Source organism: Suricata suricatta, chromosome 3, assembly GCF_006229205.1.
Source record: "Suricata suricatta isolate VVHF042 chromosome 3, meerkat_22Aug2017_6uvM2_HiC, whole genome shotgun sequence".
NCBI lineage: Eukaryota > Metazoa > Chordata > Mammalia > Carnivora > Herpestidae > Suricata > Suricata suricatta.
This window is the reverse complement of record NC_043702.1, coordinates 76,295,445-76,322,536: the sequence shown is the minus strand read 5'-3', so window position 1 is coordinate 76,322,536 and position 27,092 is coordinate 76,295,445. Positions and strand designations below refer to the sequence as shown.

The following is a 27,092-nucleotide window of genomic DNA, read 5'->3' as shown; positions in this document are numbered from 1 at the left end:
TAAAGTATAATCAGATATGTATGTGATGTCTTAGCATTTGGTTCTCTTCCCTCCTAAACTTTTCTCCCCTCTGTCTATATTCACCTGACATTTCTCCATACTTTTTCCTCTCAGCCGAGACTGAGCCTATTAAAAAAAATTTAATATGCCTCCTCTCATCCTCTGACAGATATTTGAAATTCTACTTCAGAGTCTTTTTCTTTTAATTTCTGTAATAGTGACCTCACTGAACGACTGTGCCAGCTCAGGAGGGCTCAAGCTTGGTCAGTGCAGTCTCAGCCCAGAGCAGGTGTGGAGTTCTCTCCACCACGTTTTTAGGGTATCGAGTAACTACTCAGGTATATGAGCAGTGGGACATTGTCAAAACGCCCCAAAACAGGGGCTGCTGCTACCAAGAAAGAAAGTGTCACTGGATTTTCAGCCAGTAACTGACAGGAGCAAAAGGAGCCACTGCACACCTTTATGGACAGATCGAGAGATTGGGGGCAGAAAGGTGCAGCCTGGCATCCATCCAAGAAGATACAGCAATTTGACTGGCAGTCTATGGAGCCCTTGAAAGGAACTTTTCTAAGTGTGCCTTCTCTCAGCTCCCCACACACATCCGGGGTAGTATGCACTGAGACTTGGGCAGGGGATGTCTCCTTACCTGAGGCACCAAGGTGAATTCATAGGCTACACTCCCTTTGCTACTCCTCGTCTCCCACTTGTCTTCCCCTTGATCCTCACCCATACCCACTGCATCTTTTCCATATAAAAACTTCATCTTCCTCTTTTCTCCCACAATAAAACTGAACACCCTCTCAAAACCAGACACCATATCCATCTAGGCACTGTTTTCTATTTGCTTGATGAAAGGGAGGACAGAATTTCCAAACACTGTACAGAGGTGAGGGGAAATATTTATACTTTGCGGAGTTGGGAGAGAGGAAAAGAAATCCTCTACCCAGGATTGGGTTAATCCCTCAAAGCCATCATTGCATTTTTATGTTAAAACAAACTGAACAATTCATACCTTTCCATACTTGGAGTTTCATTAAAAGGCAAATAAACAAAGATGGGTATCTGTTGTTAGTTATTTGACCTAAGTAAAGACTCATTTCCAACCCTTTCCTGAGAGTAATGTTTGATAAATGAGAGCCAGGAGAAATTGGGTGTTTCAAAGAAATACAGAAAGGGCACAGCCAAAGAAATATACCCAGACAAAGAATGGGGAAGGCCAGGATGGTTTTGCTGTAGCCTTGCACAAGTTAAGTTATATTTACTTCCTAAACCACAAACTTAAAATACTCATATAATTCTACTTTCCAGAGCAATATCATGGTTTGTTCCCTCTAACTCTCTATTCATCCTGTTCTCTCTGACCATGGCTGTGGTCTTCCCAGTTACACCCACCTGGTCTAGACTGTATCCTCTTTTCCGTCAACTGAAACTCTCTAACCCTAACAGTGAGCTGTGATACAATTCCCTTACTTTTCATTTGCTGCAGGCCCAAAATAGAGATTTGGAACCCTAATAACTTTATGCCTATCTCAGTGAGCATCCAGTAAATTCTGTACCCTCAGCCTGTATCCCCACAACTGCTCTTTCAGAAAGAGATAAGAGGGGACCAAGCCTTCAGTGTTCAGTGCAGAGATGCCTAAAGGAGTCCAGGCTCACTTCAGACCAGTCGTGTCCAGAAAGTTGGCATTTCCTAAGGATTCCAATATCATTGGAGGACCTAAGGAAGCATAAGAGAAATGAGTATGAAATCAAACAGAAAGCAATTTGTCAGCAAGAGTAGAAACACTAAATAGCAAAGAATAATGTATACAAAAGAGAGGCAAACACTGCCCAAAAATGGCTCTCTATCAATAGGAAATGCCCCTAGTATTAGGGCAGTGGGGATATTACTAGACCCATGGACTCTACACAAAAGGAGTGGAAAGCTTGGATTATATTAAAGCATGGTGACTTTACTACTAATAATTATTACCTATCATTTAGATCATCATCACAGAGTGCTTTGGGGAAGCTAGGGCCATATTTTTATTAACTTTGACTATATACCCACCCACCTTCCTCCCACAACTTCAAGGATTTGTGGCCTGGGGAAATTTGTGTTATTAAATAATAAGATACCCCAAAGCTGCTGGAATGTCCTAAAGCTCTGAAACAGTTACTTTTCTGGAAGTTGATGTTATTTACCTACTGACCACACTAAGCCAAGGACTGCAATCCACCCCAGATCCACCCCAGGACAAATACAGAGGGTAAAGAAATCCCACATCACTGGAGATGGTTTAGGGTTTACCAAACTATGCCCACCTTTGTTTTAAATTTCTATACAAGCTTGGCAATGTTTAGAAAAGATTACGGTAAACTTACTATCCTCAAGTTCAAGGTTAGCGTTTAACCCCCAAACCCACCCTCCATAATTGACTTACTGCAATTAAGACATTCAAGGCTTCTCTTAAAATTCCTACTGAAGTTTTTTGGTTTTGTTTTAATCACTAATGAATCTGCACCAAGTTACACAAACTTCCTAATAGAAAAGCATTTGTGACAGGCAGAATAAATGAACCACTTACTGGGTAAATGAATTTTAAAATGTCGATGATCATTCATTCTATATCCTTTGGTTGCCAATGCAAATGAGTCAGAGGATTTGCTCCAGACACTGAGTTAATTGTGTAACTCTACAGCAAAAAACGCCATTGGAGAGTACTTGCTGACCTCACCGTTGAAAAAAACATTTAAAAGATGTGGAAACCAGATGTTTCAGTCACATTTCAGCCTCTGCCCTGAGAACTTATCCTGAGCAGCCCCAAACAGGCTATAACTTCCCTACAACTGAGATATGATCATCTTAATTTACTTATTTGTCTTGCTGTGGGAAGAGGCTCACGGATGGGGATTCAAGAACGGAATTTTTCATAACTCCATATGGCTTGGTAAGAAACTTCACTCATGAGCTCCTTATTGGGGGTGTTACTTCTTTGAATTCATGGAGAAATGAATCAAAGCAGTAAATTTTTTTGTTCTGTTCAAGGCTGATGTTTTCAAAGAAAATGCTGAGCAAAAACAGCTATTGGAATGCATATGCCTCTTTTTAAAAAAAAAAAAAGCTGTTCTTGCCTTCTAAATTAAAAATAGTTTTTTTATAAAGTGAACTATTATGTAGAATATAGAGGTTAATATTTATATTCCATGTGAAAATTTTAACATTTTCAAAGCAGATGTGATGGTAATAGTAGGGAAAATTTAGCAAAATAAAAACACTGTATTTTTTTTAATTTCAATTCATTTGCATTCAGATTTCATAACAGGTAATTATATCAGAAGCATTACAGGTAAATTGAATATACAATAATTTTATAAACCTTTGCCCATGTACTCTGATCTGTAAGGTATACCTTGCTATTTCCAAACATCTTTTGACTAGTTGGATGCAAAGCCAGCTTTAATACAAAAAAATTGAAAAAGGCTTGTATTTCTGAATGTAGTCTCATCACTCTGATTTTTGTGCGAACTATCCATGTAAGTACTTTTCTACCCTTTTGTTAGACAAGGAAAGCTTCTTTTGTTGTGTTGTTTTGTTAAATGTAAGGAATGGCATGGGCCTAACTGTGCATATAAATAGACAAAAAAAGACCAGATAGAGAAAACTTAAAATACTCTGTATAGTAGTCTAAACAATGCTTTCTCATGACACAAATTAATATGGCTTTATGTTCATCACGGTGTTTCATAGTGAAAAAATTTTGAATTACTTGAGAAGAAAATTGACAAATTCTTATATAAAAAAAGAGAAATAAAGAGAAAGTAAAATTAACCTAGATCTTGTCTTTATGCTTGCTAAGCGGCACATGGACATGGAATATTCTCCCTTTCAGCATGTTTCTCTGTGGTAATAACTGCAGCCATGCGGATTTCATTAAAAAGCTCAATTTGCAATGCACAGCCTTGCCCCCTCTTTCTTCAGCTTGAGCCGGTGAACTAGTTTCATGCTGAACGGTGCAATCCATTTGGCCAAAATGGTGTTTGGGACTTTCTCGATGAGTGAGCAAGTCTCTTTGTTTATTTTCCTTGCACATCATCAAACTCAGGAAATATACACGCATTTGTTAGAAATGGAAAAAACTGCCATAAAGCTAGTAAGAATTAAATTCATATGCAAAAATCTTCAAACACTGTCAAATTCTCTAATGATCAAGTAATTTGGAGCTGTTGTTTTTTTAAGTGATGCTGTATATTACAAAAATGTGAACCTGGACAATAGAAGTTCTGTCCTAGAGGTAGAGAGGAGTATACCCAAATGTTAATAGTATGCTGCAAATCTGAGGCTTGGGGTAATTGGAGATTGCTTCAATCTGGGACAAATTATTGACCAGTCAGCCTAACACAAATTGTTTACAGTTGGTTAGGTCAGTATGGTATTAGAAACTATTTAGAGAGGAAAGAGAGTTGGGCAGGAAGGCAGGAATCTGCTAGCAACTAACGCGAACAAGGCATTTTAAACTCTTGGTCTCAGTTTCACACTAGTCAAACGAGAAGGTTGAAGTAGGGGATCCCTAAGATTCGTTTGTAACTCTGATATCTTCCAGTTCCTTAAAGAATAATTAATATTCCTTAAATAGTATATTTTTAATAGTAAGGACAAGACATTTCAACTAGTTTACATAGATTATGAAAGTCAAAATTGCGCAGATGAGCGATTCTTTTCAGCCATTGTATTGAATGTGAAAAAGAATAAGTAACATTATCATGAACTCCTACTAGGATGCAGAAGTTATGTTTGTGGGTTTTAATGGTCTATTCCAAAATTAGCTATAAATGTTCCCATTTGATAGATGGGGAAACTGAGGCTTAGGCAGTCATACACCACTTGTCCACTGAAGAATCAGTAGGAGAAACCAAAGCCAACAGGCTACTGTTGCTCCTTTGTAACCAAAAAACATATTGGTTTAAATAGATATTCAATTTTAATGAATGACTATGGATGATAAAAATTAATAAATTATTATTTCTTCTGAAAAGTAAAACTGTTAAAATTAGGTCTCGGGGTGACTCAGTTGGTTGAGCGTCTGACTTCAGCTCAAGTCATGATCTCACAGTTTGTGATTTCGAGCCCCACGTCATTAGGCTCACTACCCTCAGCATGGAGCTCGCTTCAGATCCTCTGTCCCCTTCTCTTTGTGCCCTTCCCCTGCTAGTGCACGCAGGTTCTCTCTCAAACATGAATAAAAACATATACAAAGAAAAGAAAATTAGGACTCATTGTACAAAGAACCATCTTAGTAGTTTAAAATTCTGAATTGAGGAATACTTCCAAATGTCTGCTTAAAATTGTCAAATATTACAAGAGTTCTCAACCTGTTTATAAAGCAAAATAATAAAAGTTTGTTTCTCTTTCAGGAAAAATATATGATACTAATATTATTTAATGAATTTAAAATGATAGCATATCTAAGTTATTATTACTAATAAGTTTCAGTACCAAAAAAATTTTTTTAATTACTGGGAGGAAAACTTTAAATTATTTTTCAAAAACCTCTGTTCATTAATTTTTTTCCCTACAAACATAGTCTTTTGATTAAGGAGTAAAATACCAAGGAAATCTTAGTTTGAGAAATGTTTGCATGCATTTAAATAATTCCTACTAATAAAGATCTCATAGTCTATATTCTCAAAGAATAGATAAAATTTTGACATTTTTGATAACCTCTGTTATGATATAGAAGTAAATTCAAAATGTCCCCCTTCTCTACTAAAAGCCCTAGTACTTTTGTACTTCAAAATAAAGGTACTTCCATTACCCACTAGTGTCCAAGTAGCCTGAGAACAGGACTTGATCCACAGCACTTAGCAAAACTCACAGTATGTTCTCAAACTGGAAACTAGAGAAAGTGTAGTTAATTAGGCTTTGCCATATGAAGGACACTTGGGCAGCAGGTGACTTTCAAGCAGAAAGACAACTTTGTTGTTTCTTGTGTTCACTGCCCTAAGATCCTCACATTGACTAAGTGTAAGTGATGGGAATTTACCATAAAATATGTAAGAGCAGGATTCCCCTGTAGTCCAGGGAAAACAGGACAAGTGCCAAGCCGCATCTCCTATTGAACTATGGGAGTGTCAGCTTCAGCTTGGGGAAGAGAGCAAGCAATGACATTTCTAACACTAGGTTAGTGTTCATTTGTGTCTTGCTGCCTGCCAAGCAATATGTGTTTTCACTGGACATGACCCTTACTTTTTTTTAAGTTTTTTTTTTTTTTAATTTTTATGTTTGAAAGAGAGAGAAAACATGCATCGGTGAGGGGCAGGGAGAGTGGGAGGTTCCCAAGCAGGCTCTGCGCTGTCAGTGCAGAGGCTGATGCTGGGCTCAATCTCACAAACTGTAAGATCATGACCTCAGCCTAAGTCAAGAGTCAGACACTTAACGGATTGAGCCACCCAGTGCCCCCCTCCATGGAAATGATCTTAATGGTGGCTGATTATACATTTCAAGGTACAAAGACTTAACTATAATTTGATAGTCTACACAGAACTATTAGAGCTAATGTTATGATTATTGTCCTGGAAATATTTTCACATTGTTTCTATGGCAAAATGCACTCCAAACTCAAAACAATTTAAACAGTGATCTACTGGAAGACAATTCATTTATGACTTACTCCCTAAAATATGTTGGGAACAACATGTGAACTAAAAAAGACAAACCGGATAAAAGAACATACCAACTGGTTGTTTGGTGTGCCCAGTTTTTCCTCTGCTGTGTTTGAATCTATTTTTTTCCTTAATGCAATATTTATTTCCTTTGGACTCCTTCAAACCTCTCCTCAGTTTTTGATTTGTTTACTAAATTCTCAATTATATTGCATTAGTCATTTCTCTCAAATAGATATTTTGGATTATTCTCCTCCATCATTGTGACCCTACATAATGAATCAATTTTTTTTTTTTGCCTTCATCTCCTTTCCCCTATATTGTTTGCCTTTACGGCTTTTTATTTGACTTAAAACAAAGCTTGAAAAAGTCAAACCTTCGTCACCTTTTGCTAGTATAGAAATACAATGTTGCATTACAGTTTTCTTTCAGGCTATCAGTTCAGAAACATAATTTTGCCTCAAGTTTCTGTTTCTGTCCCCAAATTTCCCTAAAATTCCCCTCATTCAAATATTTTTTCCCCAAAGCTTTCTAACAATGAAAACTTAGCCACCCAAGTCCACTGACCCAGGAAACTCTTTGGCAGGAACAATAGCTGATGTAATCTTCCAGATGAGACCACAAAGTTTCCTTTGTTTCACAAGAATGGATCATAGCACATTCACGGCCTTTTGTGAATTCACAGAGCAAGCAGCAGGTGTGTACCACAGAGAAGCGAGGTCCGGCAAATATAAGCTCACCTACGCAGAAGCCAAGGCGGTGTGTGAATATGAAGGTGGCCGTCTCGCAACCTACAAGCAGCTGGAGGCAGCCAGGAAAATTGGTAAATGATCTGACAACGATTTTTCTTCTTTTTCACCTTTGGGGGAGAAATCCCACTTTACTGGAACTCTTTCATCAGATTGCTCTCTCCAGTCCTTCCTTCCAAAGGTTTCTCTAGGGCCCTATGACATCTCTGCTGTCTGGCTTCTCCAGCTTGTCTCCCTAGAGCCAGTGGAAAGTTAGTTACTAGCAGCTTATTTGGGGTCACAAGCCATCGAGAACTAATATAATAAAAGTCAAAGGAAAACAAAGATATCATTATGTCAACATCATTTCAATTCCTCATTAATTTTAATGCCACTTCTATTTGTTTTTAATACTATCTCTCTCATCTTAAAGTCCAAGTATGGGTTTCCTCAGCTATTAAACGTTATCATGTTGAGTTTCACAAAGAAATTTGCTTGGTAGAGGAAATATTGAATTTAGTGGCTTTTTGCTTAATTTTTAAAAGTTAAGTGGGAGAATACATTTGTACTTTAGGATCAAAAGGAAGAGAAGGAGATTATAAGATGGCAGGAAAAAGAAACTGAGAAGATGATGTCAGGACTCGGTGTAAACCTAGTGATTAACTAATGCTAGTTGCTTCTTTAAAAAGAATGCACTATGGCCATCTCTCCTGGACTTATAGGAAAATCCAAAAGGCCACCCGCATTCTGAGCTTTCTTCTCCATTGAAGAAATCCCTTTGCTGGAAGAAAAATACCTGGCAAGGCTTATGCTATTATTACATACTACTGAGGATAAAAATAAAGGTGTTCTCTAAAGCCCCCAAAGTCTTGCCAGCAGATTGCTCAGTCTAGACCCATAGGGCTGTGTGTGACGCAGCAACAGAAAAATAGATACAAAGAGGGAGACTTTACTGGCCCTGCACCTGTAGTAAAACTGCTCTTGGATGGCAGTGGCAAATATTTAAACAGCCTCCAAAGCTAGTCAAGGAAAACAGGGCTGTGGCTTTGTTCGAAACTTATGAGCATTTTTTCCCTATACGGATTTGTAAAAATATTAGCAAATGTTAATTGATCCTAAAATAGAAATTAATTAAATCAGGGGCACCTGGGCGGCTTATTTGGTTGAGCGTCCAACTTTGGCTCAGGTCATGATCTCATGGTTCACGGGTTCAAGCCCCACCTGGGGCTCTGTGCTGCCAGCTCAGTCTGGAGCCTGCTTCGAATTCTGTGCCTCCCTCTCTCTCTGCCCCTCCTCTGCTCATGCTCTGTTTCTCTCTGTCTCAATGACAAATAAACATTAAAAAATTAAAAAATATATATTGATTAAATCATTATTTGAAAAAAAAAAATGTTTTCCAGGATTGATGGGTAATTTCAGAAATGACTTCATGCCACTAGATAGGTTATTATGAAAAGAAGCCAGCTCTGAATGTGGATTGTTTTCATAGTCATGGTATTATGATTTCCAGTCCACCTGCATCTTTTTTCCTTTAATTTTTGTAAAGTTTATTTATTTTGAGAGAGAGACAGAGAGCAATCAGGCAAGGAGCAGAAAGAGAGGAAGAAACAGAATCCCAAGCAGGCTCTGCCTTGTAAGCGTGAAGCCCAATGTGGGGCTCAAATTCACGAACCATGAGATCATGACCTGAGCTGAAACCAAGAGTTAGACACTTAACCAACTGAGCCACCCAGTCTCATTTTTTCAAATAAGATGTCATTTTCTACTACATGTCAGATATTATATTTTATATGTATTTAAACTATATTTTACTTTTTAAGAAAACAGAAAGAAAGGAAGGAAGGGAGGGAGGAAGGAAGGCAGAGAGGAAGGAAGGAAACAGTTTTTCTCCTTTTCCATAACTAGATTTAGGCCGTTCAAAAAGGGCCATTTTTGTTAAGCTGACCTTCACTCAGCTGAGGGACTTTACTATTTAGGCCTATAACCTTTTCCTTCTCTTCCAGGATTTCATGTCTGTGCTGCTGGGTGGATGGCCAAGGGCAGAGTTGGATACCCCATTGTGAAACCAGGGCCCAACTGTGGATTTGGAAAAACTGGTATAATCGATTATGGAGTCCGTCTTAATAGGAGTGAAAGATGGGATGCCTATTGCTACAACCCACATGGTATGTTAAAAATAATAATTTCATACTTTGCCAAACCAGTTGACATGTTAACAACAAGAGAGATTATTTTTTTAAAAATCGCTCCTTCTCCCAGAGATAAATCAACTTAGTGGTGATAATTATTAATAATAACCACCATTCAGGGAGCCTGGGTGGCTTGTCGGCTATGCTCCACCCTCAGCTCAGGTCATGATCCACATTGGGCTGTCTGCCGGCAGTGCAGAGTCTGCTTAGGGTCCTGTCTCCCCTCTCTCTGCCCCTCCCCCATTTGCACTCTCTCTTTCTCAAAAATAAACATTTAAGAAAATAATAATAACAACAAGCATTCACAGAATGATTATGCCATGCCAGACACCGACTCGTGCTCCTTCCTCATAAATGTCACAGAACGCAACAGTTCTGCAGGAAGCTACTGTTATACCCATTTTAGAAATCAGGAAATTGAAAGTCTAATAACTTACCCTGATTCAGACATCTAATAATTAACAGGCGGGTAGGATCACAGATTCAGGCCTTTTCTATGCTACATGTTTTTCTATTCTCAACCACAAAGAGGGGGAAGGGCAAATCATATTAATTGGCTAACACAACAAAGTGATACTACAAATGTTACCTGTTCAAAATTAACTCTTGGATAGAATGGGAAGAAAAAGGCAAAATAAACTCTACCCATAATTTCTTCTTGTGCATAGATTCTTAAACTACCAAACTAAGCAACTCTCTCTGTTTTTACAATTATGTTCTGGATATACTAGTTGTTATTATATAGTAATTTTTATTCATATTTTTTCCCATGGTTGACTGTGGCTAGGAAAATTTTAAAGAGAAAATTAATTCAACATAATTACTCTAAAGAGCTATTCTTTATTCATGTTCTTGGAGAAAAAAGTAGATTATTCTTTTTGGATATATTTTCCCCAGGATGATACAACAAAGAATTATAATGTTACCAAGTCTTTCTCACATTTATGATCAAAAACACCCTCAGGTGTTGCCTTATTTGATCTGCCTTATAAGAAAGTCCCTATAGTGAAGTTATAGCGAGTTATAGTGAAGTTCTAACATATTATTATAGAATTTATTATTTGATGATATTACCCATTGGAAAACAGTTTCTCATATTTTTAAGTAATCTTTATCTCAAAATAATGTGTATTCTAAGTAGAAAAGAATTTTGCCTAGAGCCATCATCCATTCCCACTCAAGACAAAATATGAATAAAGACTTATAGTGCATTTCTGTAGGACTATAATTTTTAAATAGCTTTTTCATACATTAAACCTATGTAATATTTAGTTCAATATTTAGACATTATTCATAGTTCATATATTTTCTTTTCCTCCCTGTTCCTCTCTTCCGTTTTCTTTAATATATTTACATAAGCAACTTTATGCTTACTTGTAAGAGTGACTTCTATTTCCAAGTATATTCCCTGATTTCTCCTTTGCTTGATAAACTTTAGGATATCTGAGCATCTATTCAATCATTTCCATAGGTCAAGATCTATGGGAGATAAAGAAGTGCTAATGGGAAGGTTCTTATAGTTTTCCTTTGCCTTTTATAAGAAGGCCACCTTAACTTACAAATTTTTAAATTGTTTTTGTTTCTTTTAGACTCTGGGAATATTTGTACAGAATCCTGAGAGACTTGTTTTTATTCAGTTCTCAACTTATTTTTTTTTATTTTTCATGTTTTTATTTATTTTTGAGAGAGAGATTGTGAGTGGGAGAAGGGCAAAGAGAGAGAGAGAGGGAGACACAGAATTGGAAGGAGGCTCCAGGTTCAGAGCTGTCAGCACAGAGCCCAGTGCTGGCCTTGAACTCACGCGCTGTGAAATCATGACCTGAGCCAAAGCCGGATGCTTAACTGACTGAGCCAGCAAGGTGGCCCTCTCAGCTTATTTTTGGATTCAGTGACTTGCTGGTTTTTTAGGATGCGGTGAGCCTGAAGGGAACTGGGGACCACCTGAACTAACACTGGGAGAAGTACGGTTCACTGAAAAAATCATAACAGAGTCATAAAAATAAGGCAATGATTATCAATTAATCAATATAGAGCTGAATAGAGCTAAATAGACAAATTGTTCAATATTTGAACTGTTTCCTAATCTAATGGTAGAGACAACAAAATAGGATGATATGGGACAGAGTAAATCACTCTAAAAGCTGGCATGGTACATGCTTATGTACACATATGAACTACGTATTATATAATATTTAATAATACAATAGGAACAGCTTACATTTTACATATACCCTTAAGTTACCCTCCATGTTACTATCCTAAGAATAATCCTGGGAGGTAGGTAATAGGAGAGGCATGATTATATTTACTTTACCATTGAAGAAACTAAAGTATCCAGTGGTAACAGAGCTCAGACTGGATCTCTGACCTTTCTTTTGTTATTCTGTCTTTCTAAGATTCTATTGGGCCCTTGGGGAAATAAGCTTCCTTAACTTTTATAGTATTAAGAATTCTAACCCAATTTTTTTTTAAATAATTGTTTTAAAGGATAACATTCTTGGAAAAAGCCTCTAAGTGACATAATGAAAGGTGTCTTCGAAATACCACCACTCCTGGTATTTTTGAGTTTCCAGATTGTGCTTTTTTCAGGACACAAAACACTTATTGGATCTGAAATTAAAATTAACCAGGGTCTTTCCATACTATAAAATCACTGGTCACACTATAAAATCACTGGCAGAGGTTGTTGGTTTGTTTGTTTGTTCTCATACCAAGTTATAAGGCATGACAGAAATCTAGAAAATGATAAATGACTTGAAAAAAACCCAAACATGAATATCTCCATCAAATCCTCAAATATTAGGATTGAGGTGTTAGTTTAAAACCAGTTAAAGGAGTATAGAATGATTATAAATGATTCTTTTTAACTGAATTGCAGTGACCCTCAAGGTCCCTTGTGATCCTGAAATTCTATAATGATTTTCCAGACAGAATTTATTAGACCTATTATTCTAAATGTTCAAGAGCCTTGAAGACACAGTGTTGACACCATAAGACAAATCCCGGCCATCTTGATTTGGCTGTTGGTAAAATGGAGATATGTATTCATCAAAATACATACACATGAGACTTGTACACTCTAAGCTGTAAAGGTAAAAAGGGAAAAAAGTAAACAGGAGCACAATCAATTAAATTGCTGTTTTTTCTTGTTGTTTTACTTTTTTAAGAAAATTCAGTGTATATTCATTTGAGAAAATTTAGCAATGAATATAGAAAAAATTCAGTTATTCTTTAGTTACAAGTATATATATTTAATATTTAATTAAAGTGATAAATAGGCACCAAGAAATAAGTACATATCAGTTTAAAATAGGGATATTTTTTCTAATGCTAACTTTCTTTTCTTTCTTTTTTTTATCCATTTCAGCAAAAGAGTGTGGTGGTGTCTTTACAGATCCAAAGCGAATTTTTAAATCTCCAGGCTTCCCAAATGAGTACGATGATAACCAGGTCTGCTACTGGCACATCAGACTCAAGTATGGTCAGCGTATTCACCTGAGCTTTTTGGATTTTGACCTTGAAGATGACACAGCTTGCTTGGCTGACTATGTTGAAATATATGACAGTTATGATGATGTCCATGGCTTTGTGGGAAGGTACGTGTTTCCCCATACAAAAAGTTAAAAATGCATCCAATATTTTGTTTGAAGGTTCTTTAATTTTCTTTACCTGTCCCCACAGTTATTGATTCGCCAGTATTTATACTCTTCTGCAATACCATATCCTTTAAAAAAAATTGAGCTTAATTTTTTTTAAGTTTATATGTCTTGAGAGAGAGACACAGAGAGAGAGAGAGAGAGGGAGAGAATGGGAAACACACATGTGGGCTTGGAAGAGCCAGGGAGGGGGAGAGAGAGAGAGAGAGAGAGAGAGAGAGAGAGAGAGAATCCCAAGCAGGCTCCACAGAGCCAGATGAGGGGCTCGAACTCACAAATCATGAGACCATGACCTGAGCCAAAATCCAGAGTCAAACGCTTAACTGACTGAGCCACCCAGGCACCTCAACATCATAACCTTTTTTAGCAAAGATTTTTCTTAGCATGTTATGCCAGTCAGCTGCTACATGTTCATATTTTTAAAATAGGAATAGCTGCCTTTTGATTACTGTTGGATAAGAATTAAATAGTCTATCTAAAAAGACCTCAAGATTTAATTAACAACAGGTGGAAGAAGACACATGTGAATTGAAAACGTTTTGAAGTATTCTAATTTCTATCAACCTCCTAAAAATAATGACAAATTCAGTAATTATTGCCTTTCATTTGTGTACAGAGCAGTGTGCTAAGCATTATGAATGTAAGAATAAGCAAAGTATAGCCCCTTCTCTCATAAAATTCACCTAAATGTACAATGGAGATCTTTAAAATATCTTTCTTTGCCATAAAACTCATGCCCCTTTCCTCAGTATTTCTCCCGTGGTTTTTCACGGGAAACTATTTGCTGGGACACAGTATTTCTGTGTGCCTATCCTAAATCTTCAATATAGTTTAAACTTTGAACGTCCTTCAAAATATTACAAATCAAGAAGTGTGTAAGTATGTGTTTTATAGCCCCCTACTTAATAATGTGTATCTTACTATCCATTATCAATAGACTATCCATTATCAATTTTCTATTATCCATGACAGTAATTTAATGAAAGAAAATGGTAGCAAGGACAATTAAAAATGACAGACTCAGTAATTTGCTGTGACTATGAAATGTGTAACGTAAAGGTAAAGAAAAACCAAGCATTTCTTGCATAAATGAACAACAATTTTTGGAGGAAATTATTTTTTGTTTTGTTTTGTTCTGTTCTGTTCTTTGGCTGACAGAGTACTGTAATAGAAAAAAATACAAATAGTTTTTAAAAAATAGGTTGGAGAAGATATGAAGCAGGATTGGAGAAATTAAGAGCTAAGTATTTATTGAAAGAATGGACATCCTATCTTGGGAATCAAGATGATATTTTTATTGTAAACCTAGTTTCAGAAACCAATGACAGCTCTAGATGCAATCACATACTATTTTTAAAGGGTTTTCAATAAACTAATTTGTTACTTATTGATTTGTATTATGCAATAAATCCTTCCCTTTTATATAATGTGCAAAGGAGTTCCTTTCAAGTCATGATTCAGATAAAAATCAATCCCTCTTACAAGGTCCAACATAATTTTCCACATTTAAATCAGTCTACTCTAGAATTCAGAATACTAATACTATCAGCCATCTACCTACTCCTCTTGAACTGAGAAGAAAGCTTTATGGGATTAATCAGAAACAAATTAAGCATTTTTCCAAATACGTTCAAGTTGTCGACTATACAAATAGTTTCACAAGTACACAGAGTAGAAATGCCACATGTTCTTTTTTAAGAATCTTATTAACGCTGTGAGGTTATTTCAAACATCAAACTTTGTTTTTACGCTTCTTCTCTCTTATAAATTCAAGTTAAAAAAAAAACAAAACAATAAAAATCATAAAATAATAGGAAAATGAGCCATTATTTAGGGAAATAAAGCACTCTAATTATAGGTGAGAGCCACTTGCAATAGCTGTGTAAGATTGTTTCGTGTGACTTCTCTTTCTTAAAAATTCCCTTTCAGATATTGTGGAGATGAGCTTCCAGAAGACATCATTAGTACAGGTAATGGCTCTAACCTGAGGTGTAGGACTGTTTTCCCACAGTGTCATAGATTGTGAAGAATTCCATAGTTACTACTATTTTCTTTTTAAAGTTGAAAGAACGATTGGGGCAGAAGGAGCCTGCTAGCTTGTAAAATGCAGAATTTATTTCTTCTTAAAGATGTATGCCATCTCCTTACACTAAAAATATGTAGACTCGTCCTGTGCAGAAACACAGTCTGAGATAGTCTTGGATTTGCAAATCCCTGAATACTGCTGTAGGTTATGACTTCCATAAAATGTGGTAATAAAAGACCAAAATTTTTCATCAATAAAGGACGGAAAATTATTCTCAAAAGCATTAAAGCTGTTAAAAATGCCTTCTGTCAGTGAAAAAAATTTTGTCACACTTACTGCATTTTTATCTTAGTACAGCATTCTCCAGAATGTTGTAAAGAACACAGTTGTAGTAAACATTTTTAATAGGTGTCGCATGAGAAAAGAACTCTAACGTCAAGTAAATTTGGGAAACATTGGGTTAAACAATGTTAAACAAGTCTCTTTAATGGAAGACTTCAGAGAGCTTTTAATATGCTAATTATGCAAAGTAAATGTCAAAAGGCGAGCTCTGGTAGACAATGTGTTCCACATCTTTTTAACTCCTGCAAGTGATTTTGTGACTTTGTTCCAAGCAATGTACCTGAAGCAATGAGCTTGTAGTCTTATATATTTAGTTCAATAAGCAAATTCCACTGCCATTGCCCCAAACTGCTATTTTCTAACTAAGAACTTTTACGTTCTTATGTTTATTTTCTTATTTCCATCCCCAGCACTAGTAGTTGGCATTTTTATTGCTTTATTTTTCCTCCAAGTTATAAAATTATCTCAATGTTTCCACAACTAAAAACAACAAAATACACTGAATTACAATTTCTAAGTAGTCCTTAAGCTCAGACACCACTAGCTAAATTACTCCCAGACCCTAGCCTTGAGGTGCATGAAATTCTCACTTTTGCGTCATTATTACAAAAGATGGAACTTCTTATTCAATTCCTGAATGATTAATGCTTAAATGTTATTCATTCATTGTCGGCATTACAATTTCCCTAATAAGGGCAACCTGTTAAATTATGTATCTCATTCTTTTCTTGAGATAGTATTTTATGTTAACAGAAAGTTAAAAGAAGACATGATCTGTAGAAGGAAATTGGGGGATAAGAATCCTATTGAAGATGAAAAAAAAAAGAAACAGGGAGAGTCAAATGCTTGAAACTTGACATTGTTCTTGTTTTGTCTAAAACAGGCTAAATTTACTGCAAATGTAAACAAATCAGTGTTGTTCTAGCATAACTGTAAGAAACTGAAAAACAACAACACACAATTTATGATTCAAAGAGAAACAAATGAACACAGAGAAGAGAACAGTGTTTTATTTAACAGCCGAAGATTTAGCAAAACAGCAAGAGGAGGGAAATTGATATCAAGTAATAGGAAAAAATTTAAAATACATTTGAAGTATAATCCTATATCAGTCAAGTATAATGCTGTTAACATTTGATCTAGTTTTCTTTTATTTAAAAAAAATTTTTTTAATCTTTATTTATTTTTGAGAGAGACAGAGTGCAAGCAGGGGAGGGGCAGAGAGAGGAGGAGACAAAGAATCTGAAGCAGGCTCCTGGCTCAGAGCCCAATGGAGGGTTTGAACTCACAAACCGTGAGATCATGGCCTGAGCTGAAGTCGAACACTTAACTGATTGAGCCACCCAGGCACCTCTGATCTAGTTTCCTTCTCAAATATGTCCTCATTCACTCCAGAATATTTATATTTTAAAAATAAGAGCTAGGAACTAGCCATAAACTATATTCCTTTAATAAGAGGTATATAAAGAATACACCCACTCTTCTCATCTGTCCCCACCCAAGAAAGGCATTGGATAACTGTGTGGTGGCCATTCTTCCAAGTGTTTTCCTGTATCATATAAACACATACACACACACCACCGAAGTATTTCCAAGTCAGCATATAACATGTAGATCGTTCAAATTCATTTTAATGACGGCCTAGAAGGTCACTGTATGGATGTATCATATACCATTTGTCATGTGCCAATATTTAACATCCTACAGATGGTTTTCTTTTTTTTTTCTTACACTATTTAGCATTTCACTGGATATTTTTAAACCTCTACTTTGTGGTGCTTTTTTTTTTTTTTAAAGAGAGAGTCCTAGAAGTGAAAATTTGGGGTCACAAGTGATTTCGTTTAAACTGGCAGTAGTTGCCAGTTTGTATATCAACTAGTTGAGTAACTTGTAAAATGTGTTTTGTTTGTTTGTTTTTAATTTAGGCAATTCTTCCAAGTCTGAGAAAAGTGTAGTGGATCAGAGCATGAACTGACAAAAGCAGAGACCGCCTGGCTTCAAACCGGGCTCTGCCACGTTAGCTTTGTAGCTTTGGGCAACACGGGCTCTCTCTGCCTTGATTTCACCTGTAACATAAGAATTTTAATATCCACCTTATAATGTGGTGGGGAATAAATGAGTTAATAGGTGAAAGGCCCTTAAAGCTGTTCTTGGCAAACATTAGAATTCAATTTAGGTGGGTATTTTTGGAATGAATTCTGGATTTGTGATGTGGATGAAGAAGGCCTTTACCTCCCGAAAAAGGAAAATATACCTATGTTTTATTTTAAGTAATAAATTTTCCCTTTTAACACATTTTGATCTTTAATACAGGCAAAATGTATTTAGGTACTCTATGTAAAGTAGGGAGTTAGCATTGTGGCTTTGTTTCTTACAATGGAAAGCTTGTTGCCCTAACATCATTTATAAATAATCCATCCACTGGTTTAAACGGTCTGCCATTCTCCCGTGATTCAGGTGATGTTCCTTCTAAACAGAATACTTTTTAAAACAGAATAAACAAAACTTCCTGTAGGACAGATTGAAGGGCCAGAGGCGCCAGTAGGGAAGTCACCCACCCTGCTATCCTTGACAATGGAAGGAAGCACAGATTCCATGGCTTCAGAATCCAGCTCTGAATCCTGGGAGTCTGGTTCATGAATTTTTATATTCTCCTATAAGAATGATGAGTCCTTGGACTGTCAGCCAAATCAGAGTAACATCTTTGTTCTTCTGCACTCCCCCACCTCTCTAGGAAATGTCATGACCTTGAAGTTTCTAAGTGACGCTTCAGTGACAGCAGGAGGTTTCCAAATCAAGTACGTTGCTGTCGATCCTTTATCCAAATCCAGTCAAGGAAAAAACACAAGTACTACTTCTACTGGAAATAAAAACCTTTTAGCTGGAAGATTTAGCCATTTATAAAACCAATAAGGACACTCAAGTGTTGATGTTAGTATCTTTTGGAACCCCTTTGATCTCACTTTTACATTATTAGTAGTAGCATTTATTTATTATTTTTCTAAATGTGAAAGGCAATACCTGCTAATTTGGGGGAAAATTGGAAAACAGACAACTTTAAATGAAAAAATAAAATATCTTATAATCCCACTGCATAAAAATACAAGTATTAACATTTGCATATTTTAATTTTAGTTATTTTTCAATTTGTGGTATATGTATATATGTATCTATATGTATTTGTAATTGAAATTTTGGAATCCTGCTCAATGTACAGTTTTTATATCTTAGTTTTTTTTAACCTTGAACTTTATAGCTTAGGCATTTTCTCATATCATTGATTATTCTGCAATAACATAATTTTGAACAGCTGTAAAATAATCCATAGTATGATTATTTCATACTTTAAGCATGTCTCCTTTGTGAGAATTTTAAGTTGCTTTCATAAATATTGCTGCAATAAATTTCCTTGAACATGTTTATTTATACAGCTCTCTAATTATTGGGGATAGGGTACTAGAAGTAGAATTACGGGCTCAGATATTAATTAAAATATAATTTTCTTCAGGTTCCTCAGTTGGTAAAGCTTATGACTCATGCTCTCGGGGTTGTGAGTTTGAGCCCCATGCTGAGGGTGGAGTTTACTTTAAAAAAACAAATTAAATCAATGTACAGGTTTTAAAAAATAGAATTTTCTTTTTTATGGGCAAAAGTGACATAACATTAAGGTTTGAATTTGCAGTGAGACTGATAGTTGGTTTATATATTTTTTGATCAATTTTATTTCTTTTTTGAATTTTTCATATCTTTCCTCCATTGTTTTATTTACACAATCTTTTATTGATTTATAAGAAATCATTATATATCATATATAATTCCATGTCTCTCCTATATGTTGCAATTTAATTTTGTGTGAAGTTTGGTTTATATAATATGTTTTAATGTATTAAAGTTTAAATTTTATTTGTTACCATACTGATCTTGCTGTAGTCTCTTGTCTTTATGTTTAGAATGAATATTCCTACTACAAGTTTATATATTTACTCATTAATATTATATTCCTATTGCTTTATGGCTTTGCTGTTTTAGAAGGAAAAATCATAGCTGTTACCCTTTATACAAGAGATAACGGTTACCATCCAATTAAACTCAACAGAAATATATGTACCTGGCATTGTTCTGGACACTTGCAAAATACTCAAGAACCAAATGAACAAAAAATCCCCAGGTTTGGGGAGCTTATGGTCTAGTGGGAGGAGAGAGACAATAATTAAATGTGATAAATTAGTAGGAGTGTTACAGCAAATACTCGGTGCCCAAAAAGAACCGAGCCACATGCACACAGGGAGTCAAGAAAAAACTATTTGTTGCCCACTGATGCTGGCCCAGCAGAGTCCCACCAAAGGCGGAGACCCAAACTTTGGTATTGGCCTTCTTTTATGTTTGGGAGGGTAGGGGGTTGAGAGACAAAAGAAACAGGGGAGGGGACACTTATCAGCGGTGATATCCAGGCAGTTGGTGGACACAGGAGGAAAGCAAGATTACAGAAGCCAAAAGCATGCAAGGTGAGTATCCAGCCTCAGACATCTGGCTGGCCCTTTTTATCTTGTTTTTACTAGCTTTTCTTCGCAGGGGTACCTGGGTGGCTCAGTTGTTTGGGTGTCTTACTCCTGATTTTTGGCTCAGTTCATGATCTCGAGGTTCATGAGTTTGAGCCCTGGGTTGGGCTCCATGCTAACTGTGTTGGGCCTGCTTGGTATTCTCTCACTCCCCCTCTCTCTGCCCCTCCCCTGCTCTCTCATGTGAGTGCACTCACATGTGCATGCTCTCTCTCTCAAAATAAATAAACTTAAAAAACAAACAAAGAACGTAATAAATTAGTAAACTACATGTTAGAAAAAAGAGAGTGTTGGTGCACCTGGATGGCTCAGTCAGTTAACTGACTTGATTTCAGCTCAGGTCATGATCTTGTGGTTCATAGGCTCGAGACCCATATCCGGGGCTCAGCATCTCTCTCTCCCTTTCTCTCTGTTCCTCTCCCAATCTCTCTCTCTCTCTCTCTCTCTCTCTCTCTCTCTCTCTCTCTCTCTCTCTCCAAATAAACAAATAAGAAACTTAAAAAAATTAGAGAATGTTGCTTATGAAATTACTAATGTAATGAGTATCGATTTTAAAAAAAGGCTTGAGCCCTGTAAGAGGAAGATCAGCAGAAAAGACTGAGAAGGAGAGAAGGGTGAATTAGAAGGAAAATCCCTTGGGGTCCTAGAAACATAGTGAAAAACACATCAAGGAGGAGGCAGTGAGCATCTGTGTTAAATGCTACCAGCAGATTTACAAAGATGAGTGCTGAGAATAACCATTGGGTTTAGCAACCTGAAGACTGTTGGTGACCTTGAGGAGCAGTCTCAGCAGGATGGAGGCAAAGCCCCCTGGAGTGTCCTGTTGAGTGATGTACAGAAGACCACTGGAGACAATGAGTCTGGCTATCAAGGAAATGATGGAGTCAGGGTTGAACTAGTTTGAAAGAAGGCTTTCTTGATGATAATAAACTTAAGAGAATGGAGAGATGCTGGGGGCATTTTTCTGAGTCTGGGAGCAGTCGGGGTCCTTGTCCTGGGAAACTGAAGAGATTATCACAGGGGTGTGGGCTGATTGCAGGAAATTCTCAGGGGATTGTGGATCATTAGATGCCCACCACAGAAGAAGGACACCCTTGCCCTCCCCCCAAGAGAAAAATCAGGGGCAGTTATATGAATCCAGAGAGAGAGCTTCCTTGATAGGAAATGATTGCCCAAACAAAGCTGAAACAGAGCTTTTGCCAACCCAAGACTCTGGGAAGGGATTGCAGTAAATACCCCAACTTCCTCCTCTCAGCTCAGGTCATGCTCTCACAGTTGGTGACTTTGAGCCCCACAAGGGGCTTGCTGCTATCAGCCTGTCAGTGCAGAGCCTGCTTTGGATCCTGGGTCCCCCTCATGTTTTCCTCTAGACATTTTCAGCTACACAAAGACAAAGACAGATTGAGGGAGAGCTGGCAGACTCGATGAAGGGAGGGTCCCATAAAGACTCAAAGGACTGTAGAGTCAGAGGATTAGAGGGGATGTAGCGGAGAGACAGGAGGTAGTGGTCAGAGAATAGGACTTTAAATATAAACTTTTGTGGTAGCCAGAATAGCCCCTCTTCCCCAAGATGTTCTGTCCTAATCCCCAGGATTTACGAGTATGTTTCCTTATGTGGTAAAGGGGACTTTGCCCATAGGATTAAGTTAATGTCCTTAAAATGGGAAATTATACTAGATTATCCAGGTTGGCCAGAGGTAATCACAAAGATTTTTAAAAGTGGATGACAGAGGCATAAGAAAAAGAGAATCAGAGAAAGAGATATGACAAGAGAGAGGTACAATACTGCTGGTCTTAAAGATGGAAGAAAGGAGCCATAGACCAAGGAATGTGAATGGATTCTGGAAGCTGGAAAAAGCAAGGAGATTCTTCCCTGGAGCTTCCAGAATAAATGCATCCCTGCTGACACCTTGATTTTGACCCCAAAAACCCATGTTGAACTTCTGAACTACAGATCTGTAAAACAGTACATTTGTGTTGTTTTAAGTCACTAAGTGTGTTATAATTTTTTTATGGCAGTGATAGAAAGTTAATACACCTCCTAATCAGTTTCACGCAGGCTTAGACTTTGAGAAATTAAAGTATAATTCAAGATGACAAAGCATAAACAAGAAGAAGCAGTAAACAGAAGATAGCTATTTTTCTAGAGAAATTAACTTAGTTAAATACTATTTAAGACCAATATAACACTTATGTTTGTATGTTTTCCTGCCTATTTCTTTACTTCCTTGCTCATGAAATTTCTTTCACTCTCCTCTTTCATCCTTTCCTTATTACTCTTTCTTTCTCTCATTCTCTTTTTCTTTCTTTCCTTCTTCTTTCTTTCTTTTCTTTCTTTCTTTCTTTCTTTCTTTCTTTCTTTCTTTCTCTTTCTTTTCCTCACCTCCATAAGTTTATTGGTCTTTATATGAATCCCCATTTTTTAAGTTTATTTGTTTCCTTTGGAAGTCTCAATAAATGAAATTTAATAGGAAATTGAAGACTATGAGTAAATTTGAAAAGTATAATGTACTCTAGTATACATTATTATTTATGATGATGATAATGATGACTAATGGGAATTCTCTAAGACTTATCCTGAAATTAATATTCAGATGTTGAAATACTTAGAATGCTATTAAATGCCACCTATTACCACTGACCTAGATTCACCTGTATCTCAATAGTTCAGTGAAAGGATACACAAGGTCAGAGAGGTTATAATGACTTCTGGAGATCTGGCTGAATCATTTATAAACCTTTCTGAGGTAGGATACATTAGAGTTATATTCTGAGATCTACAAAAATAATTGGACAGGAAGAGCTACAGCATGTATACATGATTTTTTCTTTTTTCTTTTTTTTTTTTTTTTTAGTAAATTGCTGAGTGACTTTGTAAAACATTTTTTAAAACTTAATTTTCTTGGGACACCTGGGTGGCTCAGTCAGTTAAGTTTCAACTTCGACTCAGGTCATGATCTCATGGTTTGTAAGTTTGAGCCCCATGCTGGGCTCCGTGCAGATAGCTCAGAGCCCGGAGTCTGCTTTGGATTCAGTGTCTCCCTCTTTTTCTGCCCTTCCCCTGCTAACACTGTGTCTTTCTCTCAAACATAAATAAATATTAAAAGAAAAAAAAACAATTTGATTTTCTTTAATCAATTTTGCACCTTTTGCATGTCTAATTCAGTATTTTTTATGTTTTAGTAATCCTATTTTATGAGAACATTTTCAATTTAATACCTGCTTAGGTGTATTTGCAGTCTCCAGGCTCTGAGCTGTCAGCACAGAGCCCACCTTGGTTGGGTTTTGAGCCCCACAGATGGAGAGATCACAACTGAGCCGGAAGTTAGACATCAACCAACTGGGCCACCCAGGTGCCCCTATTTATTTGCTTATTTATTTAAATGTTTATTTATTTTTGAGAAAGGGAGAGCACAAGCAGGGGAGGGACAGAGAGAGCTGGAGACAGAGGATCCAAAGCAGGTGCTGTGCTGATAGCAGCAAGCCAGACATGGGGCCCAAACTCACAAACAGCAAGATCATGACCTGAGCCGAAGTTGGACGCTTAACTGACTGAGCCACCCAGGCGCCCCAAATACCAAGTATTTTGTAATCAATATTCTGCAAGCACAAACAAGAACTCTTAAAATAATGGTATATTGATGGATGTTGAGAGCCTCCCATCTCAGAAGAAAAGTCCTATGACCTAGGAGACCCATCATGATCTGGCCCCCTCTTCTAACTTCTAACTTCTAACTTCTCCTGAAAGGACACAGGTCTGAACCAAACTGACTCCATGACAGGCTTTAAGTTTCCCCTCTGTCCTTGAAGGCCTAAGTTTTGGTTTCCCAGAATCATTGGACAATAACAGGGAAGGGCACATATCGTTCAACAAGCGACCACCTTCGTGGAACCCAATCAGAAGCAGCCAGCTAAAATGCTTAACATTCCTAAGGACAGGCCTATAGATGGAAACCATAGATAGTTACCTGTTGTTTAATACTAGATTAGCCAGTTACTCACCCCACGTGGGGGTCCTTAGCCCACCCTATAATTGGTTATTTTCAAAAAAGCACTAAAGGTCATGATTGGGTCCCGCCAAAAGTAACGAACGCTCTAAACAAAACGTATGGTAAAGTTGTTGCCAATGCTGTTATACAATAATGATTGGATCCCTGTACCTGTGTCACCATTTCTTGTAACTCCCCCTTCCCTAATCCCATAAAAACCCTGCTCAGCCGTTGTTCGGGACTCTTCAGCACGGATGCACTGCGTTGGTGAAATCTCGGAGCCCAACCTTAAGCCCGAATAAAGCGCCCTTTGCTTTTGCATGCGTGACTCAGTCTCCTTGGTGGTCTCTGGTCTTTGGGGATATTGCGATCTGGGCATAACACTCCCAGCTCACCTCTTATTTCTCCCCCCTCACTCCCTCCTCCACCATTTTCTGTACCCTAGCCACACTGGTGTCCTAATTATACTTTGCCACTTTAGGCTACACCTGCCTCAGGAGTATATTTCCATGGGTTGGTTGTTGTTGCTTCTTCTTTAAGAGCAAAGACTTAGCTTCCTTTCATCCTCCTGGCCATCCCGTGAGCCCAGTGACTTTTAAAGTTCCAGGCTTTAAGCCCTGCTGATTGCAAGAACTTGCAAAATTCAGTCCTTCTGTTTTTCAAAGCCAAATGCTGTTCCCTCTGCCTGGAATACTCTTCCCAGAGAGCCACATGGCTCACTCAATCACTGCCTCCAGATCTTCACCCAAAAATCACAATTTCAATAAAGTCTTCCTGGGCCTTTCAGTTAACTTTTCCCTAAAATTTCATATCCCCATCTTTACTTTATTTTTATCCTTAGAACTTATCACTATTTAGCATACTACATAGTTTGTTTACTTGGATTTGATCGCCTACTAGAATGTAAGCTCCATGAGAACAGTGATTTTTGCTGGATTTTTGTTTTCCACTATTGTATCTATAAGCCTTTGTAACAGAGACTGACATGGAAGATCCTTAATTAAGTGAAGGAATGAATTAGTATTAGTCTTTCATTTAGAATGAAATATGATATATGAAATATAATTAGCTTAAAAATCCAAAGCCAGGGAGAGAACATTAATATGAGGGCTATCATATACAACCTTACTATACGCCAAGAGTTAAGTGATAGAAAATGTATGTTTTATATTTATATCAGTTAGAGTTCAGTCAGGAGACAGAAAACATAAAGAAGTCTGAACGGGGAAACTGTAATACAAAGAATTATAGGGATGTCTGGGTGGCTCAGTAGGCTGAGCGTCTGACTTAATTTTGGCTCAGGTCATGATCCCAGGGTCGTGGGATGGAGCCCTGTGTTGGCTTGGTGCTGAGTGTGGAGCCTGCTTGAGACTCTTTCTAGGGGCACCTGGGTGGCTCAATTGTTATGTATCCTACTCTTGATTTTACCTCAGGTCATGATCTCAGGGTTCCTGAGTTCGTGTCTCACATTGGGTTCTGCACTGATAGCGTGGAGCCCTCTTGGGATTCTAGTCCTTCTCCCTCTTTCTCTGTCCCTACCTGCTTATGCTTTCTCTCTTTCATATAAATAAAAATAAATTTCTCTCTCTAAAAAATAAAAACAAAGCAAAACAAAAAAAAGCTTCTCTCTCTCTCTCTGTCTCTCTCTGCTCTCTCTCTCACTTATGAGTGCACACATACTCTCTCTAAAATAAATTAATAAGTATATACATATATAAAGACCCATAACAAAGAATTATTAACTATAACACAGGAGTAGAGCAACAAGGGATTGACCAGTGGAAAGTAAATACACGAGGAGATATAAGCAGATAACATGAAGCTGCCACAATCCTTATGGCTGAGATAGAGGACCTAAGGAAAAGCCCCCGGAAACCAGACCTTGCTGGAGAGAAAGATTCCTATGTTGCTGGGTGTCAGAGAAGTCACTGTGGTGCAATGCTGGTGGAATTTTCTAGAAAGCACCCTGCTTAGGGAACCTGTTCAAAAAGCGGTGTCTCATGGAAGACCCTCCATTGCAAAATCGTCCGTAGTTGTCAGGAAAAGCCGGAGCTGCTGACCCATTGCACAAGCTGGATGCTGCAAAGCCTTGTGCAATGCAGGAACCTGCTGAGCACGCACACTGCAACCAGAATGGAAAGCTCCTTCCTCCCATCTCTCCAGTGCCCTCTGCTGACAAAGCTTAACAATCAGTAACTATGCATAAAGGACACATTTTAAAGAACTAATTTTCAGAGACAAATAAGGCAATATTTGGAGCTGAGAAGCAATAAACAGAACACTGGCCCATTTTCTATCTTCAAGAGTTATCATGGGGAACTCGCCTGGCTGGCTCAGTTGGTTGAGCATCTAATTCTTGATTTTGGCTCAGGTCATGATCCCAGGGTCATGGGATAATAGAACCCTGTGTTGGGCTCTGTGCTGAGTGTGGAGGGTGCTTAAAATTCTCTCTCTCAAAAAGAAAAAAGTTATTATGGGGACTTCTGGGAATATGGAGGAGTAGCAGGACCCTAAGCTCAATTCATGCTATGGATACAACTAGATAACACATTAGTGAAAATAACCTAGAAAACAACCCAAAGACTAGTAGAATAGACAATTCACAGTTAAATATAGAGAAGAAGCCACATTGAAGAGAGCAGGAAGGGCAAAGATGGGGTGGGGAGCTAAATGGACCTGTGGGACTGTCTTTGGGGAAGAGTGAGCAGTGGTGCAAAGAGGGAAGGAAACAGACTCTCACACTGGGGGCCCCACACAGAGAACTCCATAATATGAGCTATGAATCCCCATAACATTTGGCTTTGAAAACCAGAGGGGTTGAATTTCATAAGTTCTTACTGTCTAGAGGGCTAAAAAGCTGGAAGTTTAAAAATCACCGTGAGAGCACCTGCATGGCTTAGTCAGTTAAGTGTCCGGCTCAAGTTATGATCTCACTCACACAGTTGTGGATCAAGTCTGCAT

General features: G+C 37.5%; 1 protein-coding gene across 1 annotated transcript; it reads left to right on the top strand.

Moving 5' to 3' along the window:
• The first annotated feature begins 2,767 nt into the window (after positions 1-2,767).
• TNFAIP6 (TNF alpha induced protein 6) lies at positions 2,768-19,498 on the top strand. The gene is made up of 6 exons (XM_029934599.1): positions 2,768-2,930; positions 7,328-7,465; positions 9,374-9,535; positions 12,927-13,155; positions 15,145-15,185; positions 18,318-19,498. The coding sequence occupies exons 1-6, from the start codon at positions 2,837-2,839 to the stop codon at positions 18,485-18,487; spliced, it is 834 nt and encodes a 277-aa protein (XP_029790459.1). The 5' UTR covers positions 2,768-2,836; the 3' UTR covers positions 18,488-19,498.
• The last annotated feature ends 7,594 nt before the right edge of the window (positions 19,499-27,092 follow it).

Bases quoted from the DNA above. Each gene is read 5' to 3' on its own strand.
- TNFAIP6 (XM_029934599.1), top strand. From the start codon at position 2,837: ATGATCATCTTAATTTACTTATTTGTCTTGCTGTGGGAAGAGGCTCAC. The intron at 2,931-7,327 runs GTAAGAAACTTC...GTGAATTCACAG, and splicing joins TCATAACTCCATATGGCTTG to AGCAAGCAGCAGGTGTGTAC. The intron at 7,466-9,373 runs GTAAATGATCTG...CTTCTCTTCCAG, and splicing joins GGAGGCAGCCAGGAAAATTG to GATTTCATGTCTGTGCTGCT.